Genomic DNA, 27,088 nt, shown 5'->3' on the forward strand with positions numbered 1-27,088 from the left:
TGTTTTGCAGAGTGTTCTATTTAGACTTGGGCAACTTTTATTTATTTTTTTTACATTTCTTACTGATTAATTTGATCTTTGGGGTTTGGCTTTATTTTAATTGTTTTTAATTTTTAAAGTTTATTACAAATGTTTTAAATCGGGTATGTTAGGTAAGCGTCAAGGGTTGATTTGGACTGCAGCAGGCTGTATAAATAAACAAGTTATTGGAGCCAGATGGTGAAAAGTAGCTCCATGGAACCAGCGACAGAAGGACCAATCTGCTTGCTGTGCTTCAAGCTTTATCATGACATGGAAGCTGTTTAGCAAGAATGTGCTTCTTTGCAGTTGATAGGCACAAGGATCTACTAATATATTCTGAACGTTCTCAGGATATGATTAATTTCTGGGTCCTGACCTGTTCGGTTGGGACTTGTGTTGTTTATGGGAAAACTATTTTTTGAGCTGGTCTATTTTTTGAATGGCCTGACAACCCACTATTAACAATGGACTAGGAAGGGATGAACCAGGGTCTATTGCTATAGACAAGGAAAGAACTGCAACAATACAATCTAGTACTTCTGGGATTGATATGAGTCCATATTCTTATGGAACCCAAGGACTCTTAATTTGGTAAGAGGTGGCCTGAAAACGCTGTATTAAAGAGGTGCATTGTTTCTTGTTTCCTTCCATTTTTCATTCCCAACAGCTGGCTGAGGGGTGGGTTCTACTTACCTTTACTACTGGTTCGCAATGGGAGCCTGTGCGCGCTTCTGAGCATGCGCAGATCATCAAGTATGACGTCCAGGCGGGTGGGTAGAGCCTCCCGCTGCTTTTACTACTGGTTCTAAAGAATCGGACAGAACCGGGAGCAATCCACCACTGAGCTGGCTGGTTTTGACAACACCTTTCTTGGTAGAGAAGTGTGTGTATAAGTAAGAGAGAGAAGGATATCATCATGGTTTCTGCTACTGCGGTTTTCCCTGCTGAGAAGCAATCTAGGAGGAGAGAATCAATCCTCCTTGCCTTCATTTCTCCCCCATCAAATTGTCTGCTTAGCAAAGAAAATAGAGGATGTGGCCATTTCTCCCAGATACATAGCCACAGCAATCCAGAGACTGCCTACCTATTTGAGGTCTATCTCAAATCATTTCTGCAAACACTCAGCCTTCATTTCTCACCTGACAGGAATATATAAAAGAAAATGGGCAAGCCATGCAGATTGTAGGAGTTCTTGATTCCTTCAGTCAGGCTTCATGCAGATATTGGTAACTCAACAGGGTTATTAATGCTGTTCTGTACAGCTGTTTAGCAGCATTCCCAATTCAGATTTCTTGAACGGTAAAGGTGATAGGAGATGCACTTCCAGACTTTCAAGATTTTGTTACGGTAATGTTACCTTACAATAAAGTTAAAGCTAGTAGTTCTGGGTGTGCTCCTTGTCTTTTGTTTCAGCAAGGCTGACCTAAGGAGAAAAAAGAAAGGATCATATTCAGTAATAGAGAGGGGCGGGGGAAGGAGGAGTAAAATCTTAAGGGCATCAAAATAAAAATTGTGCTGGCTTTTCTTGAAGGCCTTTTAGTTAGGCCATGGGTGTTGATTTTAAGTGACTATTTTAGCTAGAAGCTATCTGCACCTAGTAAAATAAATGTTTATCTTGTTTTTCTTCCTAAGACATATTCTCTTATAGGGCTTGTGTTTGCTTTCATTTGCCAGTTTTAGAACAACATAAGAAATGATTTCCTTGCTCAAACTATATATTGGATTTGGAAGGAGTTCAGGGAACTTTGATGGTTTTGTAGGTTATAAGAACTCCCTCAGCTAGTAAGACTTATAATGGGAGACATATCTGTAGGCCTTTTTGCTTACCATTTTCCATGTTACTTTACAACACTGATGAGTCAATTTATGGGCCCTTGAGATTTCTGAGTGTTTAGTATGTCCAAGGCTACAGTCCTACATGACTTTGGGAGATAGTGTGACCCCCAGTGCTTAAGGTGGAAAATAACTCCAGAATATAATTCTCGGTGGTTGGCTTTGGTGATCCATGGCAGTCTTGAGTATTGGGCCACATCCAACAAGATGCAATTCAGTGGTGACAAAAGTAAAGTCCTGCACTTAGGCAGGAAAAACCAAATGCACAGGTACAGAATAGGCAGTATTTGGTTCAACAGTAGTAACTGTGATAGGGATCTAGGTGTCCTGATGGACTACTGCTGGATCAACAGAGAGATAGCATCAAGAGCACAAGAAGGGATAATACCATCATACTTGTTCTGGTTACACAATACAAAAAAAGATGCTGCACTAGAAAGTGTGCAGAGAAGAGCAACAAAGTTGATAAGGATGAATGGCTAAAGGTACTCGGTATCTCTAGCCTAACAAAGAGAAGAATTAGGAGTGCCATGATACCTGTCTTTTAGTACATGAGGGGCAGCCACAGAGATGTGAGGGTTGACTTATTTGCCAAAGGTCCTGAGGGTAGGGCAAGAAGCATTGGGTAGAAGCTTGTTTAAGAGATCCAATTTGGAACTAAGGAGAAATTTCCTGACAGAACAATTCTTCCTCCCAAAATTTTTTCAAGAAAAGATTGGACAGCCATTTCACCAGAATGGTATAAGGATTGTCTTGGGTGGGTGATTAGACTAGAAAACCTCCAAAGCCCCCTCCAGCCCTATAATTCTACGATTTTAAGCCAAGGTTTACTTTTCTATATCACTTCATAGGGAATGGGTTTCCAAAAGATGGAGATAATTTGAATGTCTGTGATTTATGACTTAACCCTTGATAAATTTATCTACTATTTTATAGCTGTTTTATAGCTGTCAAATATAGCAGACATCACTATATCATGTAGGGTTAAATTTCCTATTTAATTCTACACTATGGGAAAAGCTTCCTTTGATTTCTCACCAGATGATGATGGGTTTTAATATTGCAGTAAAGGGATAACTTCATAATCACTTTATCCATGCTATATTTTGCATTATTTTAGACATTTTATTCCTGTCCTGTCCATCCATCCATCTATCTATCACCAGCAATTGGACCTGAAAGCAAATTGGCATCTGATATAGATTGTGGAACAGGAATTAAAATGTGCTGTTCTAGAACTGCACATAATTGTCTGTGATGCTGCATTCTGTACGAGATACTCTTCAAGGGCAGCCCCATGTAAAACATGTTGCAGTAGTCCAGTCTGGAGATGATTAGGGCATGACTGACTATAAACAGGGTCTGATGATCTAGAAATGGGCCAAATGGCTCACAAGATGGAGATTTCTATCATATTTCCTCTTTACTCCTATTTTCCTAAGAGACGAAAAGTGCCTTGCTTAGTGTTTTTATCTTGCTAAATGTTGTTCAGTTAATGAAAAAACTCCTATCCACCTCCAAATTTGTAATGAAGTTGCAAAAAATACTTAGGACAGAGATCCTGTGATCTCCCCACTGCTTGGATGTTTTGGAAGACAAAGTCTTCCAAAGACTCATGATAAAGCTGCATGCAATTTGGACTAGGCTGAACATTGGAAACTAGGCCTAGCACAACCAACAGCTGCTTTGCAAAGGGCCAGCTAGTGTGTTTCAGCAGCAACAGGACGAAGGAGTTAGGGGTGGCAGGACCAGCAGAATGCAGGACTGCAGAGATGGTGAAATGAGTGTGGTCAAAAGGGACAGATGGATGGGGAGATAGGTGGACAAGGGGAATTAAAGAGGAGGCAGTCTCTTATCTTACTGAGGCTTGGGGCTGGGAGGGATCAGTCCATGAATGACTTGGATCGGAGAGGATCCTTGCCTAACTATTAGTGTGATTCAGTTAGCAATGTCAGCTGGGACTGCCGGGATTCCTGTTGCTAAATGATGTGATTATGTGACATTTGTTTTATGACTGCATCACTTAGCGATGGAAATTCTGCTCGCAACTGCTGTTGGCTAACTCAAGGACCTCCTGTAGTATTGCCTTTTTAGTATTCCAGTTTTTGCAGCCTAGATTAGTGGAACCATGTAGACAGCTAGTAGGAGTTTAATCTTTATAGGATTTGGATTGCATGAAGACAATTTGGGAGAAATTGTTTAAAGTATTAATTATAGTAAAGTTAAACATACTTTACTGTTAGTGGAAAATGCTGCAACAAACTAAGCAAAAGTGAAGAGATATAACAATGCAGGGGTGAAGTTAAAATGTCCTGCTGCTATATTGTCATCATATTTCACAGCAAAGGGTACATAAAGTTATTTCTAACAGTTGTAAATGAATTTGACCATTGCGTATACATCACTAAAGTTGTGTTTGATTGAATTTTGCATGCTTTTTGCATGAGAAAAACTTTTCATAGTTTTGGGTGAGAGGAAACTTTATAAAACTGAATGTTCCAATTTCCCTGATTTGTGTCTTTCTGTTGCTGATGATAGCAATAATGTCTCATCTGACTCCATATGAATAATCTTTTTATTTTTCCAAAAATGAAATGCAGAAATAGCAATGTAGAACTGCATAAAAATCTTATGCATGCATCTTTGTCACTATAAACACATTAAGGCACCCTCAGGAAAGATTACAATCTCAGAATTGAGTCTCATCTGGAAGCCTCCGCACATGCTTAACAAGCCATTTGCTTTCAAATGTTTTATCTGCATGAAACCCAATTGCTATAGTAGACTGGTTGAAAAACTTCTCCCTGATAAATCTGTTCAAATTGCATGTTGATAGTGGTAAAAGCCCTAAGCTAAACTGAGCAATGGTCCTGTTCTCCTTTCTTGGTTTCTTACTCATTTACCTCTTTCTCATCCTGATTTTCCTTTTGCTTCTTGATTTATTCTCACCAAGTAGGCTTTGAGAAAGGAACATGTCACCAGAGGCCAAAGCCAATTTCTTGCAGGCAATATTTGGGATTTGGCTGAAGGCTATAGGTTGCTTGCCTACCCTTAGTTCATTAAATGAAACTTATTATTGCTGGTCTTGGAGCTACTTTTTAGTAGATTTAAGTGGATGGCAGACCTACTGATCTCGGCTAAAGATTCATTATAGAGTTTTTCTGTAGTATGATGCATTTATAGGCTTTGACTGCTTTTTCTCCACTCATGGTTTGGGATCAGGGTTGAAATTGACTAAAAGAAATCGCCAGAAACTTTTTTTAACACTGTCTATAAAGTGGGGGAGGGGGGACCATCTAGTGTGTATCTGGGGGAAACTGTTTATAGAGCCAAATATATCTACTAGAAAAAAAAAACAGCACCCATTAGACAACTGTTTTTCTGATATTACTGTACTTTTCTCCCCTTTTCTCCTTCTTGGTGATACACAAATGACCCTAGGTTCAATATATTATGAACACTCTCCTTTTGCTTGATATAAAACTCATTGCAATCATATACTGTCAGCAATACTCACATAAGTATTCTGATGTAGCATAATGCAGCTTTTTGTATTCTTATAACAGTACAGTCATCTAATTACATCAATTTGTATGCCACCCCAATTATAGGAATAACTCTTGCATTGCAAGGATCTTGATGTTGCATACATTTACAAATATAACTCCTGGCATGCATACTGCACATATTGACTACCACTGAAACACAATAAATTGTTACATGAGTCAAGGTGGTTCTGAATGTTTATATTTATCAAGTAATGTATGCACATTCAGTATCTATTAAAAGAAAGGTGAGGTTGTATTGATTAATTTCTGGAAGCAACATCAGCCTTGTGATATTGGGAAGCATTTTAACACATCAAAGTTATCACCTAACCATTGAACAGTGAACAAACCAAAGCAAAAACAGGTTTTATAAATCTTATTTGTGGGAAATGGTGACTTGATTTTTGGGAAGAGTTTCATATCCTCTTCTAGTGTTGTGATAATATAATAAAAGATCACAATACATAAAGTCTTTCTTTACTTGTTTCTGTCCAGAAGTAACAGTGGCCTTGCTTTGTTAATAATTTTCCACCTTTTCCACAAATTAATATAATTGTCTTTAGATTTTTTTAAAATCTCAGGACTGTTTGATCTTCATTAATCATTGGTATTGGTTGGCATTAAGCTTGCCTCCAAATATAATATTTATTTGGATTTTGGCAGAGATCAATATCTATCTATTAGGTATTACAACACTGGGAAAAAAAGAGAACTTATGTAGCCTAGTGGTTCTTAAGTTATTAAAATATTTGGAAAAGAGGAGAAAACAGCAGTCTTAATTGAGAGGAGCTTCTTCTCCCCTTTTGATCCTGTGAATAAAGAAACATTTCAGAAACCCTTCATATGTATATATGAAAGGATATAGTGGGGACATACATTCTGTAATAATTTATAGGCTGTCACTGGTATGTTGCATATAATGGTTCAGTGATAGGGAAAGATGTAACCATGGAAAATGTGACATCATGTGCTACATTCTGTCTATGACTTTGAAATTCAAGATAATATCTCTAGAGAATGACATTGCTGGTTAATATTGGTCATGCTTGATGTACATCATATTGCCTTTGTTTCCTGAGAGGATCATGCTGCCAACACATGATTCTTCAGACTAGCTATAAAACAGGGCAACTCGTCAGAGTGCTGTTAGGTAACAGACTGAGCTTAATTGCTGACCATTGCTTCTTATGCTGATTATGGCTTTATTAACACTCTTGACATCACTTGGATAAAAATTTCTGGCAGTGCTTGCAAATATTTTGCAGCAAATACATGGAATGTTGAAATAGAATTGTACTATAATTGGGTTTAGAGGTGCAGCTGGGTTTAGAAGTCACTGTGTGGACTTCAGTGACCGATGTTGTTAGGTAGTCTCACATTTTATGAATATCTGCATATCCAAGGCAAACCAGGTGCTGACATAAGGCCACTATGCTCCTGCCATAGCCATCAGATTTTGCTACTCTCTGAATGGTGATTTAGAGCCCTAGACATTGAGCCTAAATCCCAGTCATAAAGGCATTAATTTCTTGACTGTGTAATATAAATCCATGCCAAATTTGGAAGAGTAAGAACCTGGACTCAAAAGCAGCCAATCTGCTAGTTCAGCTTCAGATTTACTTGACAAAATTGGCTAGGAATACAGTGGTTTGAGTTTGGGGAAAGAAATTGAAAATATACTTTCTAAGGTCAATGATTTACAAATACCAGAAATCCATTACAAGATCAAGAAATGTAAGATTTTTTTTTTTAAATAGTATTTTCATATTAATCCTATTATTCACTAATAACCAGTGAAAAATGCTGTGATGATTATCATAGTTAATTTTCTTGTTCCACATATGCAAAATTATATTGTAATATTTTATTGTAATAAAGTAATTAATCTTAATTATGTTAAATGATCACTAATGAATTAAATCATATGTTAATTCATTGTTCCTGCTTTTAGAGATTTTAGTTTTCTGTATGCTTCCTTTTTCTAATTTTGCTATTATTTTCCTACAAAAATGGACTTGCATATCTATCAAATTTGTACTTATAATATCATTGCACTTGCTACCCAGCCTCCTTTAATTCATTTAAAATAAGATATACACACATCTGCAATCAATTATGAGTAATTATGTGAATAGACAAAAAAGAGGATGGGTACACTTCAGAAATATTAAGCCTACAATTTAGGCCAAGAACATGGAAGCTCTTGCAGGAGACTCCAACTGGCCATGAGGCATGGGATATTTTATGTATATGTGGATCCTCATTTCATTTTGTAGAAAATAAAATAATTTCTGATTCCATACTTCCTATAAATTGTTAGTTATAGGAGAAGACTGATTTTTTGTGGCCAGCTCTCTCTTAGAGAAATGTATTGTATTTATTCTTATTCCTATTATTCTTATTAATACTATTTATCAATCTTCCCACCGAGGAACCACTTCTTATTTTCCAGGATCTCCTGGAACAGTTTATAAAGTCAGCTGTTAGGGGAAAAGTTATGCTATACAAGTCAGTTTCTTGATGCATGCCCTGTTTGAGTCAATGGGCTGCTAAGTTTAGGATAGGCTTTTGGCCTGTATCAGAATGATTTACTCAGTGGCCAGGTTTTCCCATTGCACATGCCTGCATAGCACCGTGAAGTGAGGCAAGCTACATATCAATAATACCCACAGTAAAGATGATGCAAGACAAGTGAAAGCACAGTGACAATGTCAAAATATTAATTCATTATCAGTTCAGTTTCCAACAAGGACAATTGAAATAGCCTCTGAACTGCAGATGCAAATAGCAATCTGATCAAGACCAAGACAGGAATGAAAGGGGTGACTCAATCTCTTTCTACACTCTCTGCAGTTACTCTAATGTTCTTTAAAAAAACAACACACGCACACATATGGAGATTGTGTTCAGGCAATTAATGTCATATCTAATTTAGCCATTAGTTGCTGGAATGAAAGCAAGTCTCTAAGGCCAAAGAGTATTTTTAATCTCTGAGGTGGGGAACATATATAAACATAAGATTACCAGGTTTCTTTAACTCTTTTGTGCCAGTTAATATTTGACCTAGAGAAGAGAACAAGGAAGAGTCTATTGTATAATCAATATGCCATGGAACTTCTTCGTCTAATAGAACTGTTGTTTCAAACAGATACAAATTTTGTCCTGGGTAATGCGCAGATAGTGGATTGGCCCGTTGTTTACAGCAATGATGGATTCTGCAAGCTGTCAGGATACCACCGAGCAGAAGTTATGCAAAAGAGCAGCACCTGCAGGTATTTCAGTACAGGCTTACTTACAGTTACTGGCTTATATTTCTATAAAGTAACTGGTCATATTTCTGTGTTTTTGGTCAAGCAAAATGAGTCCCTTGGATTTTAAACCACAGAATGGGTACTGTCGAGATCAGGGAAAGAATGACATTTTGGATCCTTTCTATATTCTAAGAAGCTTATATATAAGGTGTTCCCATCTAAAGGAAATTGTGCATGTATCTTCAAGTGAATCTTGACTATGGGCAACTACTGGACAAGATTTTGGAAGTTGTTTGACCTTGGCTCCTTCTGAGCTGAGAGAGTGTGATTGGCCCAAGATGACCTACCTGGCTTTGTGCCTATGGCAGTACTAGAACTCAAAGTATCCTGATGCCTTTACCACTACACCAAATTGGCTCTCATTTGCTCAGCCAGAGTTTTGTAGCAATCTACAGGGCTGCACAAGGATTTGGACCCAAATTTTCTTAAAATATAATCTACAATAAGTCTGGATTTCCCACTGATAAGTCATGCTTGTAAACCTACCTTCAAAATTTAGTGCCCATCATATGTTAAATCACAACCCCCTACATTCCCAGATTTTATGGCTCATATGTGTCATAAGGTTCTTAGTGCATATCTGTTGAGATTATTCAGATGAACTTTTGACCTAGATTTCCTAACAGAATTGTCATATCTTCTTTCTTTCTTTACTCTCCCACCTTTTACCATACTATTAAATGATATACCTGCAATTAATTCCTACTTTAAATACTATTGAGGAACTGATTATGCAGTTTTGGTTTTATGTTCTTGTACTTTGTAAGAAATTGTGCCAACAATGCCACATGTATGGCCACATACCCTCCTTCCCTTCCTATTTTCTCCTTCCCTTTTTCCTTTCCCTTCTCAGTTTGTTGTGCAGCCATATTGTTCAGTCTAGCTTTTTACCAACTGGATTCAGATTTCACAGTGGGGTTGTTAATATTAAAAAAAAGTTTCTCCCAACTTGCTTCATAGTATCTACATGGACACATTCGAGTTGTTTTCTTGCAAACTGGTCTGGAACTGGTTTACTCTTGCTTTCTTCCAAGCTATTATTAAATATCCAGACAGTGTTGTGGGACTCCTAGGTGGGTTGTTTTTTTTAATCAGCGTACTAACCATCTTGAACTTGCTTTCACTTTTTGAGGTTATCTGAGGTTATTTAGGTGCTGTGACTGTTAAAACTCTAAAATAAGTTTTCTGAGAAGAGGAGAAGTTGGGATCTTTGCTACACTTGAAGGAAGAGGGCAAAGTTAATTCCCTGTGTCTAAATAAAACACAGTATGAAATTGCTGTGCTAAACTCTTTGCCCTAGTTGACTCCACATTTCTTTGATTCTTCCCACCCTTCTCTACAGTGGGTAATGTAGCACTACTGAGCTAAACAACTATTGAATCTCCCTTTTTGCCCCAATCAGGTTTTTATCCTTTCTCTTGCCATGAACTTAATGTAGTTTTATAGTATGCTAATTGCCATTACTGGTTGCCAAGAATCTTGGGGAATTACACTTTTGGGAATTACCAACAATCTTCTATTTGAGCATTCCATAGTCTTTTGTCTTGAAAATCGAATTACTCAGTTCCCCGAGAAGAAATGGCTTCTAAGGAGTGCACATGGAACACATGCAGAAGTTGACCCAGCAAAAAGAAGCACATAATATGTAGAAGCCAATATTTATTGTGAAATTCTCATTGTATAATGGCTTTTAGAGAGGAATCTCTTCTTCCAATTCGGTTGTATCCAAAGACACCCAAGCAGACTTCTACTCAGGATAGGATTTCATCATGCTACCCTTCCCTCTGCACTATCCACATCTTTTCTGAAATGTCATCCAATCTCTAGAACAGATTTGGGGAATTACAGGAAGAAAGGGGAATTGGTCCCACCAACAGGATGTGGTTTTGTAGCAGAAAATATCATTTAATAACCTCACTTAACAACAAATTGTTATTATGGTTCTTATAATTTTTTTAAAAAAAATATTATTGAGCAAGGTTAGTAAGTCTCTCAATGCCAGTTGCTGATTGGAGTGGCATATAAGACAAGCCAGTCAATCCCATTCTCTATGAAAGTGAGTTCAGAAAGAGTACTCAAAGAACACTTAATACAACTTAAGCCTGTTGTGCCATGAGGTCTTGCCTGTGATTCTCATCTGTCTTGTTTGTTTATTTCCTTGCAGTTTCATGTATGGAGAGCTGACAGATAAAGACACAATTGATAAGGTTCGGCAAACTTTTGAGAACTATGAGGTGAACTCATTTGAAATCTTGATGTACAAGAAAAATAGTAAGTTAATTTTCTGGCTTCTTTTTCAACAATGTTCCTTGAAATGGGTTTTGCCACTGTTGCAGGAATGGCTCTTGTAGGTATTTCTCTCCCTGTCCTTTTTCATTAAGAGTTTCCCAATGACATGTGTAGTTCTGTCCTATTAAGAACACAAGCAGGTTACACTGGAATGATTTTTGCAATGCTAACTGCCTTTTCTACTTTTCACTTCAAGATCAATACATTTTTCACATGGAACACCCTTCATACCCAATGATAAACTGGAAGATCGAGTAACATTGGTAAGGCATGTGCTAACATCTGGGCTACCTGGAACTTAGAAGTTCCATCATAAGACTTCCCAACAGCTTTTACTTAGGGAAAAAGATGTACACAACAAACTGAATTCTTTCCCCCAAGAAAGTAGCTTAATCATTCATTCCTCACATTAATTCTCTAATATAAATACCCAATCTCATTATACACTATTTTCATAGTCATTCTGTACCTGCCTGCTCCCTCACCCCCGGTTGTCTAGTAGAGCTATCAAAGATACTTGCCATGGAAGCAGGTGTGTGTTCTACCTACCTTTACTACTTGTTCGCAACGGGGCCGTGTGTGTGTGCTTGCTTCGCTCGCACATGCACGCTCTTTTGTGCATGCGCAGAAGCGTTCTGATGACGTCAGGGTCGGTGGGCAGAACCTTCTGCCGGTTTTACTACCAGTTCTATAGAACCGGTCTGAACCAGGGGCAATCCACCACTGCATGGAAGCAGTTTTCCAGAGGGACCAGTGGTGCTATAGATTCCAATCTCTTGGTGTCTACTTCCAGTTAAAAATCTACACAAAAAGCCTCTTTCTTAGGATTCTTTTTCCACATTTGGAAAAATGTTTGTAACATTTGTTTATATCAGATAATTTTTGTAGCAAATAATATTGGAATATTTCATGTAAAACCACATATATCTTATGGGACTTACATTGATAATTAAGTATGTTAGAAAAATGTATGTTATAAAAATTGCAAATGAAAACAGCTGAGAATCTTTTTTATGGATCTTTAAAAAAAACTACATAAAAATGGACTGAGATATTGCCTCTAATACAGAGTGTTACATTGTCTGGATTTATCTTGATCCCTGATAGTTAACAACAACTTCAGGGTTATTGTTAGGGTGATTGTTAACAACAATTTCCATTTGGAATGTCCCATGAAGGAAAAAAATAGTTGATTCTAGTTCACCTAACATCCTGATTTCACCTTTTGCTAAGAAAAAGAACCAGAGAATTCTGGTCTGTTAAGCCTCTTTAATTCTCTCCATAAACTGGTAACAGAGTTGATGATTTCCATGGCTGTTTATTTTAGCAGAAGTTTTATCCTCTCAGGCAGGTTGTCTTTCACAGTAGCATAACCACTGTGTCTAATCTGTGAACCACTGTGTCTAGCTGAAGAACCCTAGAGAAACTATTGAGATTCCTGGCTTGCTAGCATAAGAACTACAAATTAAAAAACTGCTTAGGGATAGGAAGAATGAGAGTATATCAGTCTTCCAACTTAATTAGTCCTTGGCTTCCCTGCAGTGATCACCATAAAGTCCCAGCTGTGATGTACTTATGTGAGAAACTTCAAAATAAGATACACATGGCATTGACTGGTACTGGCAATCTGGATACATTGTTAGATTTGCTTGGCAATTTTCAAAGATTCAGCACAACTCTTACAAGAACCATGTAAATACTCAGCATTGTATCGTTGCCTGTTGTCATCTTTTATTTAATTTTTTCTCTTTCTAGCCAATCAGGTTATAGCAAGAGATGTTGCCAACTCTGAGACAGGATTCTGGATGCAACAGTCCTATTGCACAAACCTGTTCATTGTCAGTCTGTAAGAAAGTCCAGGAGTATCAAGAGAAGGATTTGTTTGTACTCGACAGTAATCTTTCACATCATACTTAGCATGAAAAGCTGCTATAAATGAAATCGGAGCAAGTGAATTGGATCTATTGCTCCATTCAAAACATAACAAAAGCATCACATTAAAAATGGCCTGTTGGACCACACCAAAAATATATATAGTTCCATATTATTTTGCCAAAGCCTCAGTAGCTGCACAAAAACATATACATTGTTCTGATCATATTTCCTCACAATTGATTTCATTAACTAGAAGTATATGGCTTCCAGTGGGAGTAAGATATAGCCATCCAAACTATCAATCATTGTTATATTTTTGCTCTATGAATCTGTCTAATCAAAATTTGAAATCTATCCAAGTTGGTGACCAACATACATGTGGAGTAGAAAAATGTAATTATGTGGAATGCTTCTTTTTATCCGACTTGCTTTTTGTACCATTCAGTTTTATCAGAAGATGCCATGTTGTGGTATTTTTCACCCAAGCATACAAAGTTTTAACCCCACTACTATTAAAGTTAGAGCCAGTGTGGTACAGTGGATAAGACAGGAATGTGTATGGTTATAGTTTTTCTTGTTGGCCATTGCAAGTTGTGTTTGGATACGAATGCTGAAAAGTAGGTGCAGCCTGAACAAAGAATAGATAGGGCCAGGACAAAAACTTCCACTGAAACTGAAGTTTAAAATGAAATAAAAACAAATGCAATTAATTACTTCCCATGTATAAAATATATATGTATAAGTATAAAAGCCAAATACCACTCACTCATCATGAAATCTCCAGAACGGTAAAGCCTGCAAACTTGAAATTTGGCACGTATGTTCCTCTTGGCTTCTAGGTGCTTGCTAAGAAAGGATTTTTTGAAATGACCATCAGATCATTAGTATTTCATATACAGTATTATATTCACATGCTTTGATGCTAAGGAGTTAGATGTTGTACTCCCCTTCCTCACCTGAAAGGAACTCTGTCCCAACTGCCAGTTGCCTTATATTAACACGCTCTGATGCTACCCTTTTGCTAAACCGGGTGTGGGCGTTGCCAGCACGTGACTCATCTGGTCTGCGGGCTGGAACATTCTACTCCCCCTCCCCCTCTGTTCCAACTGCCAGTTGCCTTATATTAACATGCTCTGATGCTACAGAGTTACCCATTCTACATTAAGTTTCAGGCTTTGAGTATCAATTTATCATGCCCGATCACATAGTTTTGTAGTGAAGCATGAGTGTCCAGCTAGTAAGAATATATTTATTTATGTTTAGGTATTCAATTTCTATAAACTCCCAACTCAACAAACTGACTCCTATCCCATCATATCAAAACTTGCAATTTAGTGGCAGCTTTTGGAAGAGCTATGGATTTAACAATAGGTTTATGCATTTTGTTGTGCATTGGACAAGAGCTAGGGAAACTAGAGAAATTACCTACCCAATACATATCTAACTGTGGATATTCAGTTTCCACAGTTATGTATGTATTATAGTCATTTTTTCTCAGCCCACCTACCTCATAGGATAATCATTCTGAAGAATAACCTGGCAGAGGAGAGAGTACTATGGCTGGGGAGAATATATATGGAAGATATCTTGCTCAGGTCATCTGGTGGGCTTTAAACTGAATATGGAATAGAAGGGAGACAATATCCAGAGGCACCCTCAAAACATAAGCCCGGAGTTATAGTTGCTTACAACAAGGAATGACATACTAAGAAAAAAGGATTTCTCAGGAATACACCAGGAGAGCTATTAAGCAATGGAACAACCTGCCTCTTGGACTCATGACTGTTCCATACTTCCATGTTTTCAAGCAAGGACAGGAGAGCCAATGTTCTAGGATGGTATGAAGACGTCAGCTGTAGCATTGGATTAGAAGAACTCCAAAGACTTCAATCCTACAATGAGCTCTTTAAATCCTTGTACCAGCTACCCCACAAAATGGATTCAATGGCAGAACACATAGCATCTTTTAAGATGTCCAAAATGATATTCATGGGACTGAAGGCATGATGTGAAATACTAATACCAGGAAGCCCCATATCATAGTTTGGATACTCTTTCCCTGTATATTCTGCTTTTTTAATGCTAGAGCAGTTAATCCCTAATTGATATTCCTGTGCCTTAAACACACTTAGCTGTAGAGAAGATAGGTAGGTAGGTAGGTAAGTAGATAGAGATAGATAAATAGATAGGTAGACAGACAGACAGACAGACAGACAGACAGACAGACAGACAGACAGACAGACAGTACTATGATGTATCACATATCCCAAATGCAAATACCATATACGGGCTCCTACGCTTGATTCAGTAACAACATTAAAATTCAACAGTGCTTTACTTTAGGAGTTTCAAATTCTATCTCTTATGTTAACAGCATTCAGTATTGTGCTTTACTATGCCAATATAATTAAGAGAAATATTATACACTTTTAGCAATTTCATTTTTAGCAGCCCGGGCAGTCTAGATTATGGTGTCTCACTAACTAATCCTCTAACACCCCAGGGCTGAGAAGCATAGATTAGTATAAATGTATTCTGTTTTATTGTCCATATTAATAGTATAGTATTTCAATCTACTGGGAATAGGGAAACTAATAGACAGGTTGATGGATACTTTCCTTTTAGAAAGATCCATTCAGAATATTGTTACCAACTTTGGTTATAATTTTTTTTAATACACGAAGAGCTTTTTTTAACATAACTTTTCTCTCTCCTCTCCCAGGCATAACTTTGACTAATTTATATACTTTTTAAATGTAAATTCTTTATAATTTCTTTTAGCATAATTTTTCTTAAGTTCTTTGTTGCATAAATTTTCCCAATTTAAAGCTGATTTAAATTTGTAACGCCCTCTTTTTGTTCATGACTTACCCTTTCTTTTTCAGATGTATTTCTTTCATGTTATTTTTTCCTTTGTGGATTTTGGATCAGAGCAAGACGGAGAGTAGTGCACTTCATTCAGTGCTGTTATATCTATTTGGGCAGATTTTTCAAACTGTTTCCCTTAGAAACCTATGGCAGGTTTTATGTTTAACCATTCCCATTAATGGATGATATCCATTATACTCAGCATGCAGTAGGTTTGGGCATTGGAGTGTGACTTCTAAACCCAGCATTCCTGGCTTATGCCTAATATTTTGGAGCTTTCAGTTTTTGGCTCCAAAATAGTTTAGAACGAAGTTGTTTCTTCAAAAATCAGAAATAGCTTGGTTTATTTCAGCTGCCCTGGTTCCTAAACATCATCATGAGCTTCTGATCCATCATAGAGCTTGAAAAATATGATTTAAGTCTAAGAGCTTGAAGTTGAGGCAGATTTATGAATCAACAAGCCAGAAATTTATATTGGGTGTGGATCTTAATCCAAGCCAGAAAAAAGATAATTCTTGGCCTCTTTCTAGAAGATTTTTTTGTTGTTGAGCTCCCTGAGTTCATCTTCAATGTTTTTCTGGCAGATTTCAGCTCCGTAACTAGCAAAACAATGCCAGGTGTATAGAATCAGTGACCTAATTTATACATGTTATTCAGAATTAAGATAGTCTCAGTGAAGAAATCCCACTTGTTTACCACAGAATATACATAGCCCTTGCTGTGTGTCTGTTTGGCTCAAACCCCTTTTTAACAGTTGTATTTCAGCAGTGGTCTTTTATGACCTGAATTTCTGCAGTCTATGGTTGTGATTGAAAATCAGTTTTAGGAGAGCTGAATGTGCTATGACAGAAATGTAATTTCCGTTGATGAACATCTCCTATTCTAGTCTCAAACAAACTTTGATTCCTCTGTTGAACATCTGAAGGGCAGGAGTATGATCCTGTTGAAAGGAGTTGTGCCACTAGAAAAATCTTTATATGTAGTATCTTCAAGTAAATGATGTAGTGTGGGACAACTCTGTTCAGGATGCCAGCCGCTCTGTATAAATTATTGACTTGATTTCATGGGATAGCTAAATTCAGCTTTGTATATGCTAATAGCACTTAGCAATAACACTTAGACTTATATACCACTTCATAGTGCTTTACAGCCCTCTCTAAGTGGTTTACAGAGTCAGTATATTGCCCCCGACAATCTGGGTCCTCATTTTACCCACCTTGGAAGGATGGAAGACTGAGTCAACCTTGAGCCTGGTGAGATTCGAACTGCCAAATTGCAGTCAGCTGGTAGTCAGCAGAAGTAGCCTGCAGTACTGCATTCTAACCACTGTGCCACCATAGCTTTTTTCTTGCAACTCCAACAGTAAAGTCTTGGCTGTTTTTATGTTGGAAGTTTTTTAAAAAAAACAACATATTTTCAGTGAGAAAGCTTGCAATTGCTTTCATGAACACAAGATTCAAATCTATCATACATAATGTAGAGCCATCGAAATGACTGTGATTTAACATTACAGTAGGCATGATTTTTCTTATTTCAGTGATTTTCTAGAATCATGACTCCACTAAGTATGTCTCTCCTACACACCCATCCACAGGTGGCACGTGTAGCCATACTGGTGGTCCCGTGAGCTCAGCTCCGGCGCTTCCAGACTGGACCGGGCTGGAAGTTGGCAAATGGGCTGTTTCAGCCTCCAGAGGGCCTCCGGGCGGGGGAGAAGGCCATTTTCACCCTCCCCAGACTCCTAGAGAGGCTCTGGAGCCTGGGGACAGCAAAAAAATGGACCTTCCCACCAGAAGTTGGCAAACAAGCCATTTCCGGCCTCCAGAGGGCCTCCCGGGTGGGGGGGGAAAGGGGAAGGCCATTTTCACCCTCCCCAAACTCCTAGAAAGGGTCTGGAGCCTAGTGAGAGAGAAAAATGGGCCTACCGGGCCATCGCGTGCCAGGAGCGGGGGGAGCGGGGGGGGGTTGCGCATGTGCAGGGGTGAGGTGCACAGAATTATGGATATGGGCACCCGCGCGTGCAATCCCCCACCCCCCACCCCCACTCCTGGCATGGCAAAAAGGTTAGCCATCACTGCCCTAGAATATCCTCTTGTTTAAAGAAATTAAAGCTAATCTGAAAAAGAGAGGAGAATCAACTACTATGCCTTTTCCTGGATTATGCCATTAAACAACAACTGAGAGACAATGTGTTATAATGGCTAAGGTCCTGGACTGGGAGTGGGAAGATGGCAAATTTTAGTTCACCCTCAGCTCCCTGAATCATTTTGGATCAATCCTTAGCTTGAGGAAAAATGGAAGAGGAAATATGAGTATTTCAAGGAGAAGTCAAACCTTCAGCTATTTTGTTTAAAATATTAATTTATTATATGAAGATATCTTTTTCTCCATGCAGAGATACATTTTCCATGGGAAGAAATGTCCAGACATTCTCCCCTTGGCTTTCAGACTAAACTAGTACCATTCCCAAAAACAGTGCCTTGTCTGCCTTAGTCTTTTCTCCAGGTCTATGCTATATGGCTATCCAGTTTCTTTGGGATATGTGTATTTCTTCCATGGAAACAAAATTCTTATGCTGCGAGTGATTTTGGAATTTGTTTTGGATCAGTTTCCCATTTCTCCTTGATTTTATCCAGTGGAAAAAAGATATGTAAAACATTAATTATTCTTTTTTTTCCCAAAGAAGTTTTTCTTGCACTTTACAAGCTCTGTCTCTGTAAATATCCCCATAAGCTTAATGTTTAAAAAGACTGTACTCATGCACAACTGCACATGAAACTATGGTGTTTTTTTAAAAAAATAACTTGAAATGGCAGTCAAAGTGGAGAGAAAATTAAAACTGGAATCACTAAATCCGTTTGCAGGCTGAATTTATGCAAAATCAAACCACACTAAACAACTTGAAATGGCAGAATTTCATTTATTATTTTGCCAACTTTTGAACATGACTTCTATTGTAGTTTTACAGGTAGTCCAAATATGTGCTTATAGTAAATATATATATATATGACCTTTCCAGCTTTGCCTATTTCCGCTGTAGTGAAAATTAATGTCACGCAGCATTGGTTTTTCTTTGCAAACGCTCTTTTATTTCTTTTGTTTGCAAAAACAATGCTATAGTAGGATGATGTTCAGTTTTTATGTCATTGACCAGTTTTTCTGTGGTGCTTTCTCTCCAGGGACTCCTGTTTGGTTCTTTGTGAAAATTGCTCCAATTCGAAATGAACAGGACAAAGTTGTTTTGTTTCTTTGCACTTTCAGTGACATCACAGCTTTCAAACAGCCTATTGAGGATGACTCATGCAAAGGTTTGCTATTTTCTCTGTTGCATATGAAATATAATTTATTTTGCATTTCAAAATGGAATAATTCTCTTTCATAGATGTTTTGGTTTTAGAAGATCTGTTAAGAATCTGAGTGAAGCTAGTGAAGCTAGCGCAAACTGACTCTGAAGGTTAAACATTTTTTGAAATACATAGAAAACTACTACTTTCTGGCCTGTGCTCTATATGATAATAATAACAACAACATGTCAAGGCCACCCCAGCCAGGCCTCCGACAGTTCTTTCTTTTCTTTCAGATGTTAACAATTGATGGAACCAATGGCAAAGCCATGAAACATTTCTGATGATATTTCTTGCAGATCAAGGAACTGCAGCCTTGATCAGCAGGTTCAAAAGCTATCAGCTGAGGCAACAGTGCACTATCCTTTTCAAATTACATCTCCATGTCTTGGACCTTGAGATTGTTTTTGAAATGGCAGAATTACATTTCTTGGTCATTCCCTAGAACAGATCATATCCCAATCCAATACCTTTCCCTTGTGACTATCTTTGTGTTTTTGTTAGGCTATGCAGTCTTTGAAACCCCGTATAATGTTACTTTTTTTCTTGCAGTTTTTGTTTGTAATGTAAGCAGGATTAATTATGAGATAACTGAAAACAGCTGAGATCATTAGATAATTTGCTATGTAGACTAGAAACTGGGAGACCGTGAGTTCTAGTCCTGCCTTAGGACATTAAAGACAGCTGAATGACTTTGAGTCAGTCACTCTTTCTCACCCATCTTTTTTTTTTGAAAGATTTTTTAATTTTTATTTCTTTTTATACAAATAATGTAAATGTACATTCTTTTATATATAATTAATCATACATATACATATTTTCTTAAAGAAAGCATACAAATAAGACATTTTACTTGCATTCGGGGTTGCTCTTCTACCCTTTCTTTTCCCTCGTTTCACAACAAACCTTCCTTTCCTTCTTCTTCCTTTCCCTTCCCTTCCCTCCCTCCTCTCCTCTTCTACTTTCTTCCTCCTCCTCTCCTTCCTCTTCCCAACTTCCCCTTCCTTTCCCTTGCTCCTCCCCTCTTTCCCCCTATTCTCTCTTTCTCTCCTACTCCTCTCCCCTGCCCTTTCTTTCCCTCCTTTCCCCTTTCTTCCATTCCTCTCTCTCCCTCTCCTCTTCATACCCTCTATTCCTCTCTCCTTTCTTTCTTCTTTGTTGTGAAATATATTGCCTCTTTGGTATCCTAGGAACTCCAATATTCTAATAATATATACTTTCTTTTCAATTTCTTTTCATTTTTACCCAGTCTGTCACTTTTATCATTATAATTGTACATTTATACTTATACTCTTCTTTCTTTTCCCCCTCCCTCTTTTCCATTTACTCTGGTGTCCTCTGGGTTTCTATTTCTTTTTTGTTCTCTCCATCATTTACCTTTATATTATCTCCCTCATTTATCTATTATTTTTTATTCATATTTCTTTTCTAGCCATTCATAAAATCTTCCCCATGTCTTGAAATACACCGATTCCTCTCTATCTTTTATTCTTAAAGTTAATCTATTCATTTCTGCACAGTCTAAAATCTTTTGAAAAAGTTTTTCAAATGTCTAAAATCTTTTTTATTACTTCACCTTCTGACGGGATTTTTTCTGTCTTCCAATTTTGCACAAATACAATTCTTGCTGCTGAGTTGTTGTGGGGAAAAAAAAGGAAGGAGGAGGAGTATTAGGTATGTTTACCGCCTTGAGTTATTCATAAAAATAATAAATTCATGATGGGTTCATGGTACTCTCTGAGCTTGCTTGTTTTCTTGCATAACATCATCATACCTAGTTAAGATAATGAAACGTCTGTAAGAAAACAAGCAAGCTCAGAGAGCACCATGGGCCCTCATGAATTTATTATTTTTCTGGGACCCCTCATTTCAATTATGAACTACAAATATTCTCCTTTATTAATAAATTCATTTGTAAATGCAACATATCTATTCTGAAAAATAGTTTCTAAAGACTATGCCCTCTGCACATCTCCCAGCAATGAGTAATCCAGGTCAAATTACACTCTACTAAAATAGGGCTATCTCCAAATATTTAATCTTGTTTTCTTCTGTCACACTTTGTGAATCATATATAGCCTTGGGGCTTAGATTGGGTGTGCCCTACCAGTAAGGCTTAGGCAATCGGTAGGGTCTTTCTGTGACACATTGATGGAATTACTAGTGGCAGTTAGCATAAATCTGTAATTTCCATACAAATATTCATTGTTGGATGCTTCATATGAATGCTATTGTCAAAGTAGAAACTATTTTTGTTGCATATATAGATCACAAAAGTGAGACATGATATTTGACAGAAAATGACAGTAACCTATTATTTAGAAATGGCATGAGAAAGCAAAGGATGAAATTAGACCCCATAAACAATCTGCTTGTTTGTTCTAAGGCATTATCCATTCCAGACACAATAAAAGTCTAACATTTAAATAAATCATATGTTTCTATTTATAGTTTCTGTTGTTATTACATAAAACATGAATTGGTTGGCTTTAAAAAGCTACCTGATATTATTTATTCATTTAAAACATTTATATGGCTGCTCATCTTTCACACAACTCTGGACAGTTCCCAATAAAATCATTTTAAAAACTGTAAAATACACTCAATTAACAGAGTAAGCACAAAAACCTGGTACCAATCCATGCAAACATATCATTGTTTAATCTCCCAACACTTGGCAGATTATGTAAACTAATGAATATGATCAACTATAATTGAAGAAATTTACTTTTATGTTATTATCCAAAGAAAACCATGATAAATGAGAAAATATTGGGATATTTCCAGCAAGAATATTGAAATCTAAGAAGATTTGGCAAGACCTTGTGAAATTTTGGCACAAATTAAATTAAAATAATAATAATATGGAGATTACCATATTGTATATACCAGGTAAACTAGAGGTGCCATGTTATCGATACCTGGCTCAATATCCCACACTTTAGGTTGAGCTGTCTCCTTCATACAAGACAAAAACATGCCAAAATATCCTCTACAAATACCTAAGGACATTCTAGAAAGAGTATTTCAGGTTTGCTTAAATTGTTTATTGCCAACTATTAAAAAAACCTGAGCCACGATGGCGCAGTGGTTAGAATGCAGTACTGCAGGCTACTTCTGCTGACTGCCGGCTGACTGCAATTTGGCAGTTCAAATCTCACCAGGCTCAAGGTTGACTCAGCATTTTATCCTTCCAAAGTGCGTAAAATAAGGACCCAGATTATTGGAGGCAATATGCTGATTCTGTAAACCACTTAGAGGGGACTGTAAAACACTGTAAAGTGGTATATAAGTCTAAGTGCTATTGCTATTTCTATAGTGCCACTTTCTTAAGGCTGAGTGATGAACATAGTTTCCTGAGTGATGGCAGTATTATTGAGCTGAAGATCCATTGGCTGAACCCTAACAACTTAAGCACATACTAATTCCAGTATTTGGATGAATGGTTGACAGTTTTAAGGTGAATTCTTATAGGCAGAGCTGGGTTCTGAACTAATCTTTGTCCAAAAGACTAAATTCAGTCTGCACTGAATGGCAGTTCATGAATGGCTGTTTAGTGTTAAGTCTGTTTAGATCAACCATTAAATATAATTTCTAATTAGCCACTTAGGGTAAACATGAAGCCTTAGTGACACTGCAGAATAAGTTGTTTACTTAAGAAACTTAAGGTATTTTGGTTAGACATTTTTTTCCTCCTTTCAATCATGTCTGATTCCCAGGGAATGCCTGGACTGCAGTTTTCATGACAAGATTTTTCAGAAGTGGTTTGCTATTGCCTCCTTCATAGGGCTGAGAGAAAATGACTGGGCCAAGATCACCCAGCTGTCTCTGTGCCTAAGATGAGTTCAGAACTCATGATCTCCCAATTTCTAGTCTGATACCTTAACTTCTATACCAAAATGGATATTTTCATTGTATTATTTATTCTTTGTTAGCCACCAAGAATCTTTTGGATTGTGGCAAGATAGGAATGAATGAATGAATGAATGAATGAATGAATGAATAAATAAATAAATAAATAATCAACATTTAAAATGTCAACATTTTGGGAGATAAGGGTAATGGAGGACTAGAATAAAATAGAATAGCATTCTTTATTGGCCAAGTGTGATTGGACACACAAGGAATTTGCCTTGGTGCATACACTCTCGGTGTACATAAAAGAAAAGATACATTCATCAAGAATCATAAGGTACAACACTTAATGATAGTCATAGGGAAACAGTCAATATAAATCTTAAGGATACCAGCAACAAGGTTACAGTCATACAGTCATAAGTGGGAGGAGATGAGTGATAGGGGGAGTACTAGGAGGAGATGGGTGGAAGGAGGACTAGGAACATGCTCTTCAAGTGAACCAAGATCCTTCCCTACTGATTAGAATTTTTCAAGGAATTATTGAAAACAGCTGTTACATAGAGTTATGAATGGAAAATCTGGGAACAGATTTTTAATTTTACAAAACAATCTGCTACATTCTGATATCCAAGTGTAGCTGAGATTCACACAATGGGTTTATGTTTACTCCACATAATTTCAGGTCATCTTTTATCCATCAACTACCTTGAGCTGCACCTAAAGCATGTTATAATCTGATCTTGAAACTTTCTTCAGATTCAAAACCAACTTTTGTGTGACATGGATGTGGAAGCCTTTTTTAATTAAGGAAAAGATGTCCATTACCCTGGACATTTACTTACAGATAAGCCCTGTAAAACCTTGGCAGGATTTACTTCAGAATAAATATGGCCAGGATCAGACTGCAAAGTGCCCTGAAATACATTGAAGAATTGAATTCCATAGTTCTTTGGAATCGGGGTACACTCTGTAGCATAAAATCATGGACCAAATTACATTTTAATGTCATCCTTCTTGAAATTTTTGTTTGCTTTTAATATGACATCATTTCCGTAAAATAAATTTCAAAAAGAAGTGTTTTTTTTGACATTGGCTTTTCATGTCACAGCAAAAGTTCATTGCATTTTCATCTTGCCTGGCTAATGTGAATAATGAGTCCCTGTCTATTTTCTGTGGAAGAGAGACGGCTCTGTCTCTCCTTAGGTGTCTTTCCTGATGTGTTACAATAAGATTAAGTGGCTGTAAACTAGAATTCTGCATTCTAGGATGAAGTGGAACATCCTCAGTCCTGGTTCTATTATAAATGTTTCTGATTCTGGTCTCCCTTTTGAGTTTCCTCTATTCATTATTGCTGTTTTACAACCATAATAACAATGTCTATTTTTGTTCTGTAAAATCTCTTATCTAGACCAAGCAATGCTTTTCAAGACTTAGTCAGATGAAAGTACAAAGATACTAGGCTGCCACAGGGGAAGCTCTCACTTTAAATATTGTCTTATATTTGCAACCCTCCTAAAAATTAAAGAGCAAAAAGATCCTTTTAAAAATTAAATAGGAACTCCCTACCACACCCACTTTGGGTATATGTGTGTGAACGGGTTGTGCATATATGAAAGATCAGCAATAAAATAGACTTATTTCACTCCACTTTTCCATTACTTTAAAACCTTATCTCTCCAAAACACAAGAAAACAAAATATAATCTCTCCAAAACAAGACAAGACAAAGCAAAATCAAGTGAGCTGGTTTGTAAAATAAAATACATGTATATAAAAACAATGTACCCACAACAATGAAAACAGTGCATGACAATGCCTAAAACAAACAAACAAAAACTCACAAGAAAATAGAACTAATATAAGGGAGCAAAAAGAATAGTATGGGAATTTTCTTTTTTTTAAAAAAAAAACAAACCCTGCATGTGCTATTCAGTACCATGGTCAGCGTCAACTGTTATTACTACTGTAGTATCTCAGACAGCAATATTTCATTCTAATGAGTGATCTTACTTATTTTGCGTCTGTAGATATATAACCAGTTTGAAAACACTGTACATTCACATATACACCTTGTCCAGAAGTGTGGCAGTAGAAACATGCAGTAACTCAAAGGGTAACTGCTAAAATGAATTATCTACATAGTAGGAGGACAATTTAAAATAAAACTTTATAATTTTTCTGCATTCTAATAATTATTTATTTATTTATTATTGTGATTTATAATGAATGATTCATGTTAATTATGTGAAAGGTAGCTGCATGAGAATGCCTATGACCAGATCTCCACATTCAAAATCTGTCCATTGCTTATTATTGCCCTAAGGGGATGAGTGATAAGCCATTTGGCCTTTGTCAGTACTTTTCTTTAAAAAAAAGATTATTAATATTTAAACAAACAAAAAACAAAAGCATAAGTACAAAGTACAAAAATACAAAGAAGGAAATTTTTGTGCAGAACTGTGACCTTTTACACGACATATCGCTACTCAGTTCTTATACTCTATTTTATTTTTCTGTTTTCAATCCATTTGTACCATTTCTCCCATTATACATAATACTCCAAATCTGTCATTCCTTTCAATTCCAATGTTAATTTGTCCATTTCAGTGCAATCAAAGGTTTTTTTTATTATTATTAAGTCATCTGAGGGCACCTTTGCATTCTTCCAACATTGCGCAAAGGCCAATCTTGCCGCAGTTGTTATATGTATGATCATATGTCTTGTTTTCTTATCATAAGTTTTTTTCATTATCCCCAGAAGGAACAGTTCTGGTGTATATTCCAGTTGAGCTCCAGTTATTTCCTGCAACCAATTTTTTATTTTTTTCCTATATTAAATGTCAGTACTTTTCTTAACCCAGTGTAAATTCACTTAATTGTTTTAGGTTAAAGCCTTTTTTTTGCTCAAATTCTGTTTAACTGGAGTGGTGGTAACTGTTGTGCAATTTCTTTAGGTTGGGGAAAGTTTGCTCGTTTGACACGTGCACTAACAAGCAGCCGAGGAGTCCTGCAGCAACTTGCTCCCAGTGTGCAGAAAGGAGAGAACGTTCACAAGCATTCCCGTCTAGCAGAGGTAAAGTCTGCTTCATGTTTCTATTCATGTTATGAATGTTGTGATAACTTAAAGAGCACCCACTCTCTTGGAACCAATAGCTTTCCCTCAGAAATGTAATCTGTCAGGGAATCATCTGAGAGTTAATATTGCAAATCAAGGAGATTTAAGGGTCCACGGTCCCATAACACTGATCCACCTGCCTGTTATGGCAAGGTGAACAGTTTTACACCTTACCTTGAAGCTTCAAATGGAGCTGGGCTGCTTTGAAAGACAGGCTTGAATTCTGGGGCTCTCTGAGCGATACTAAGCCCTCTGTAACTAAGGAAGAATTTTTTCTCTCTTCAGCTGAAGCCTGGGCTGTTTGTCTTTTTCCTCTATGCCCGATTGGAACTGAAGATGAGAGTTGGGAGTTGTCTCTTACCATAAATGAATGACCCTAGATTTTAGGCTGGGCCCAAACACTCAATACTCCCTGGTTCATTAAACTGATGTTTTGAAATGTTTCAATCAAAGAACTGCTTAAATTTATTCAATGAATAAAAACCATTCAGATACAAATTGGATGCGCTTCTATGGTAATTCAAACTAATTCAAAGTGTACTTTAAAGTAATGGATCATGTGCCCCACATGCTATTTGCACTATAAAAGTTAAAGAAGTCTACTGTGAATAATCTAGATTTAAATTTAGTTTTGCCATATATGTATGCTGCTGTTTCTGCCATTGAAATCATGTGTTAACCTTTGGATTAGCTGATAGAGAATACAAATGAGTCAAAATTTCACAGGTAGGTACAATTCTGTTATGCCAGAATATTACGTTTATGAGGCTGTAGTGATATTCCATTGCTTCCCTTTTTGTTATCAAACAAACAGACAAGCTGCACTGATTCTTCCCATAAAAGCTGTTTTATGTACAACCTTCCTACATACTTGTTTTTTTGCCAATACTGGAAGCAAGTTATAAATATTTTGCATTCAGAATCACTATCCAGTCTTTCTAGAATCCTTTCTAGATCCTACTAGAACTGAGTAGTTCTGTGCCCAGACTGTTGATCACTGGAATTACAATACTGTTGGGATTGAAGT

The 27,088-nt window shown here is 37.0% G+C and overlaps 1 protein-coding gene across 1 annotated transcript in view; it reads left to right on the top strand.

Moving 5' to 3' along the window:
* KCNH1 (potassium voltage-gated channel subfamily H member 1) overlaps window positions 1–27,088 on the top strand; it is a 211,889-nt gene that overhangs the window by 10,760 nt on the left and 174,041 nt on the right. The window contains exons 2-5 of the mRNA XM_034427741.3: window positions 8,551–8,674; window positions 10,878–10,984; window positions 18,925–19,053; window positions 25,901–26,019. Coding sequence (XP_034283632.1) covers window positions 8,551–8,674; window positions 10,878–10,984; window positions 18,925–19,053; window positions 25,901–26,019 — 479 coding nt within the window. The remainder of the gene's footprint in view (window positions 1–8,550; window positions 8,675–10,877; window positions 10,985–18,924; window positions 19,054–25,900; window positions 26,020–27,088) is intronic.

Source organism: Pantherophis guttatus, chromosome 1 (assembly GCF_059756535.1).
Source record: "Pantherophis guttatus breed Tessera chromosome 1, ASM5975653v1, whole genome shotgun sequence".
Taxonomy (NCBI): Eukaryota; Metazoa; Chordata; class Lepidosauria; order Squamata; family Colubridae; genus Pantherophis; species Pantherophis guttatus.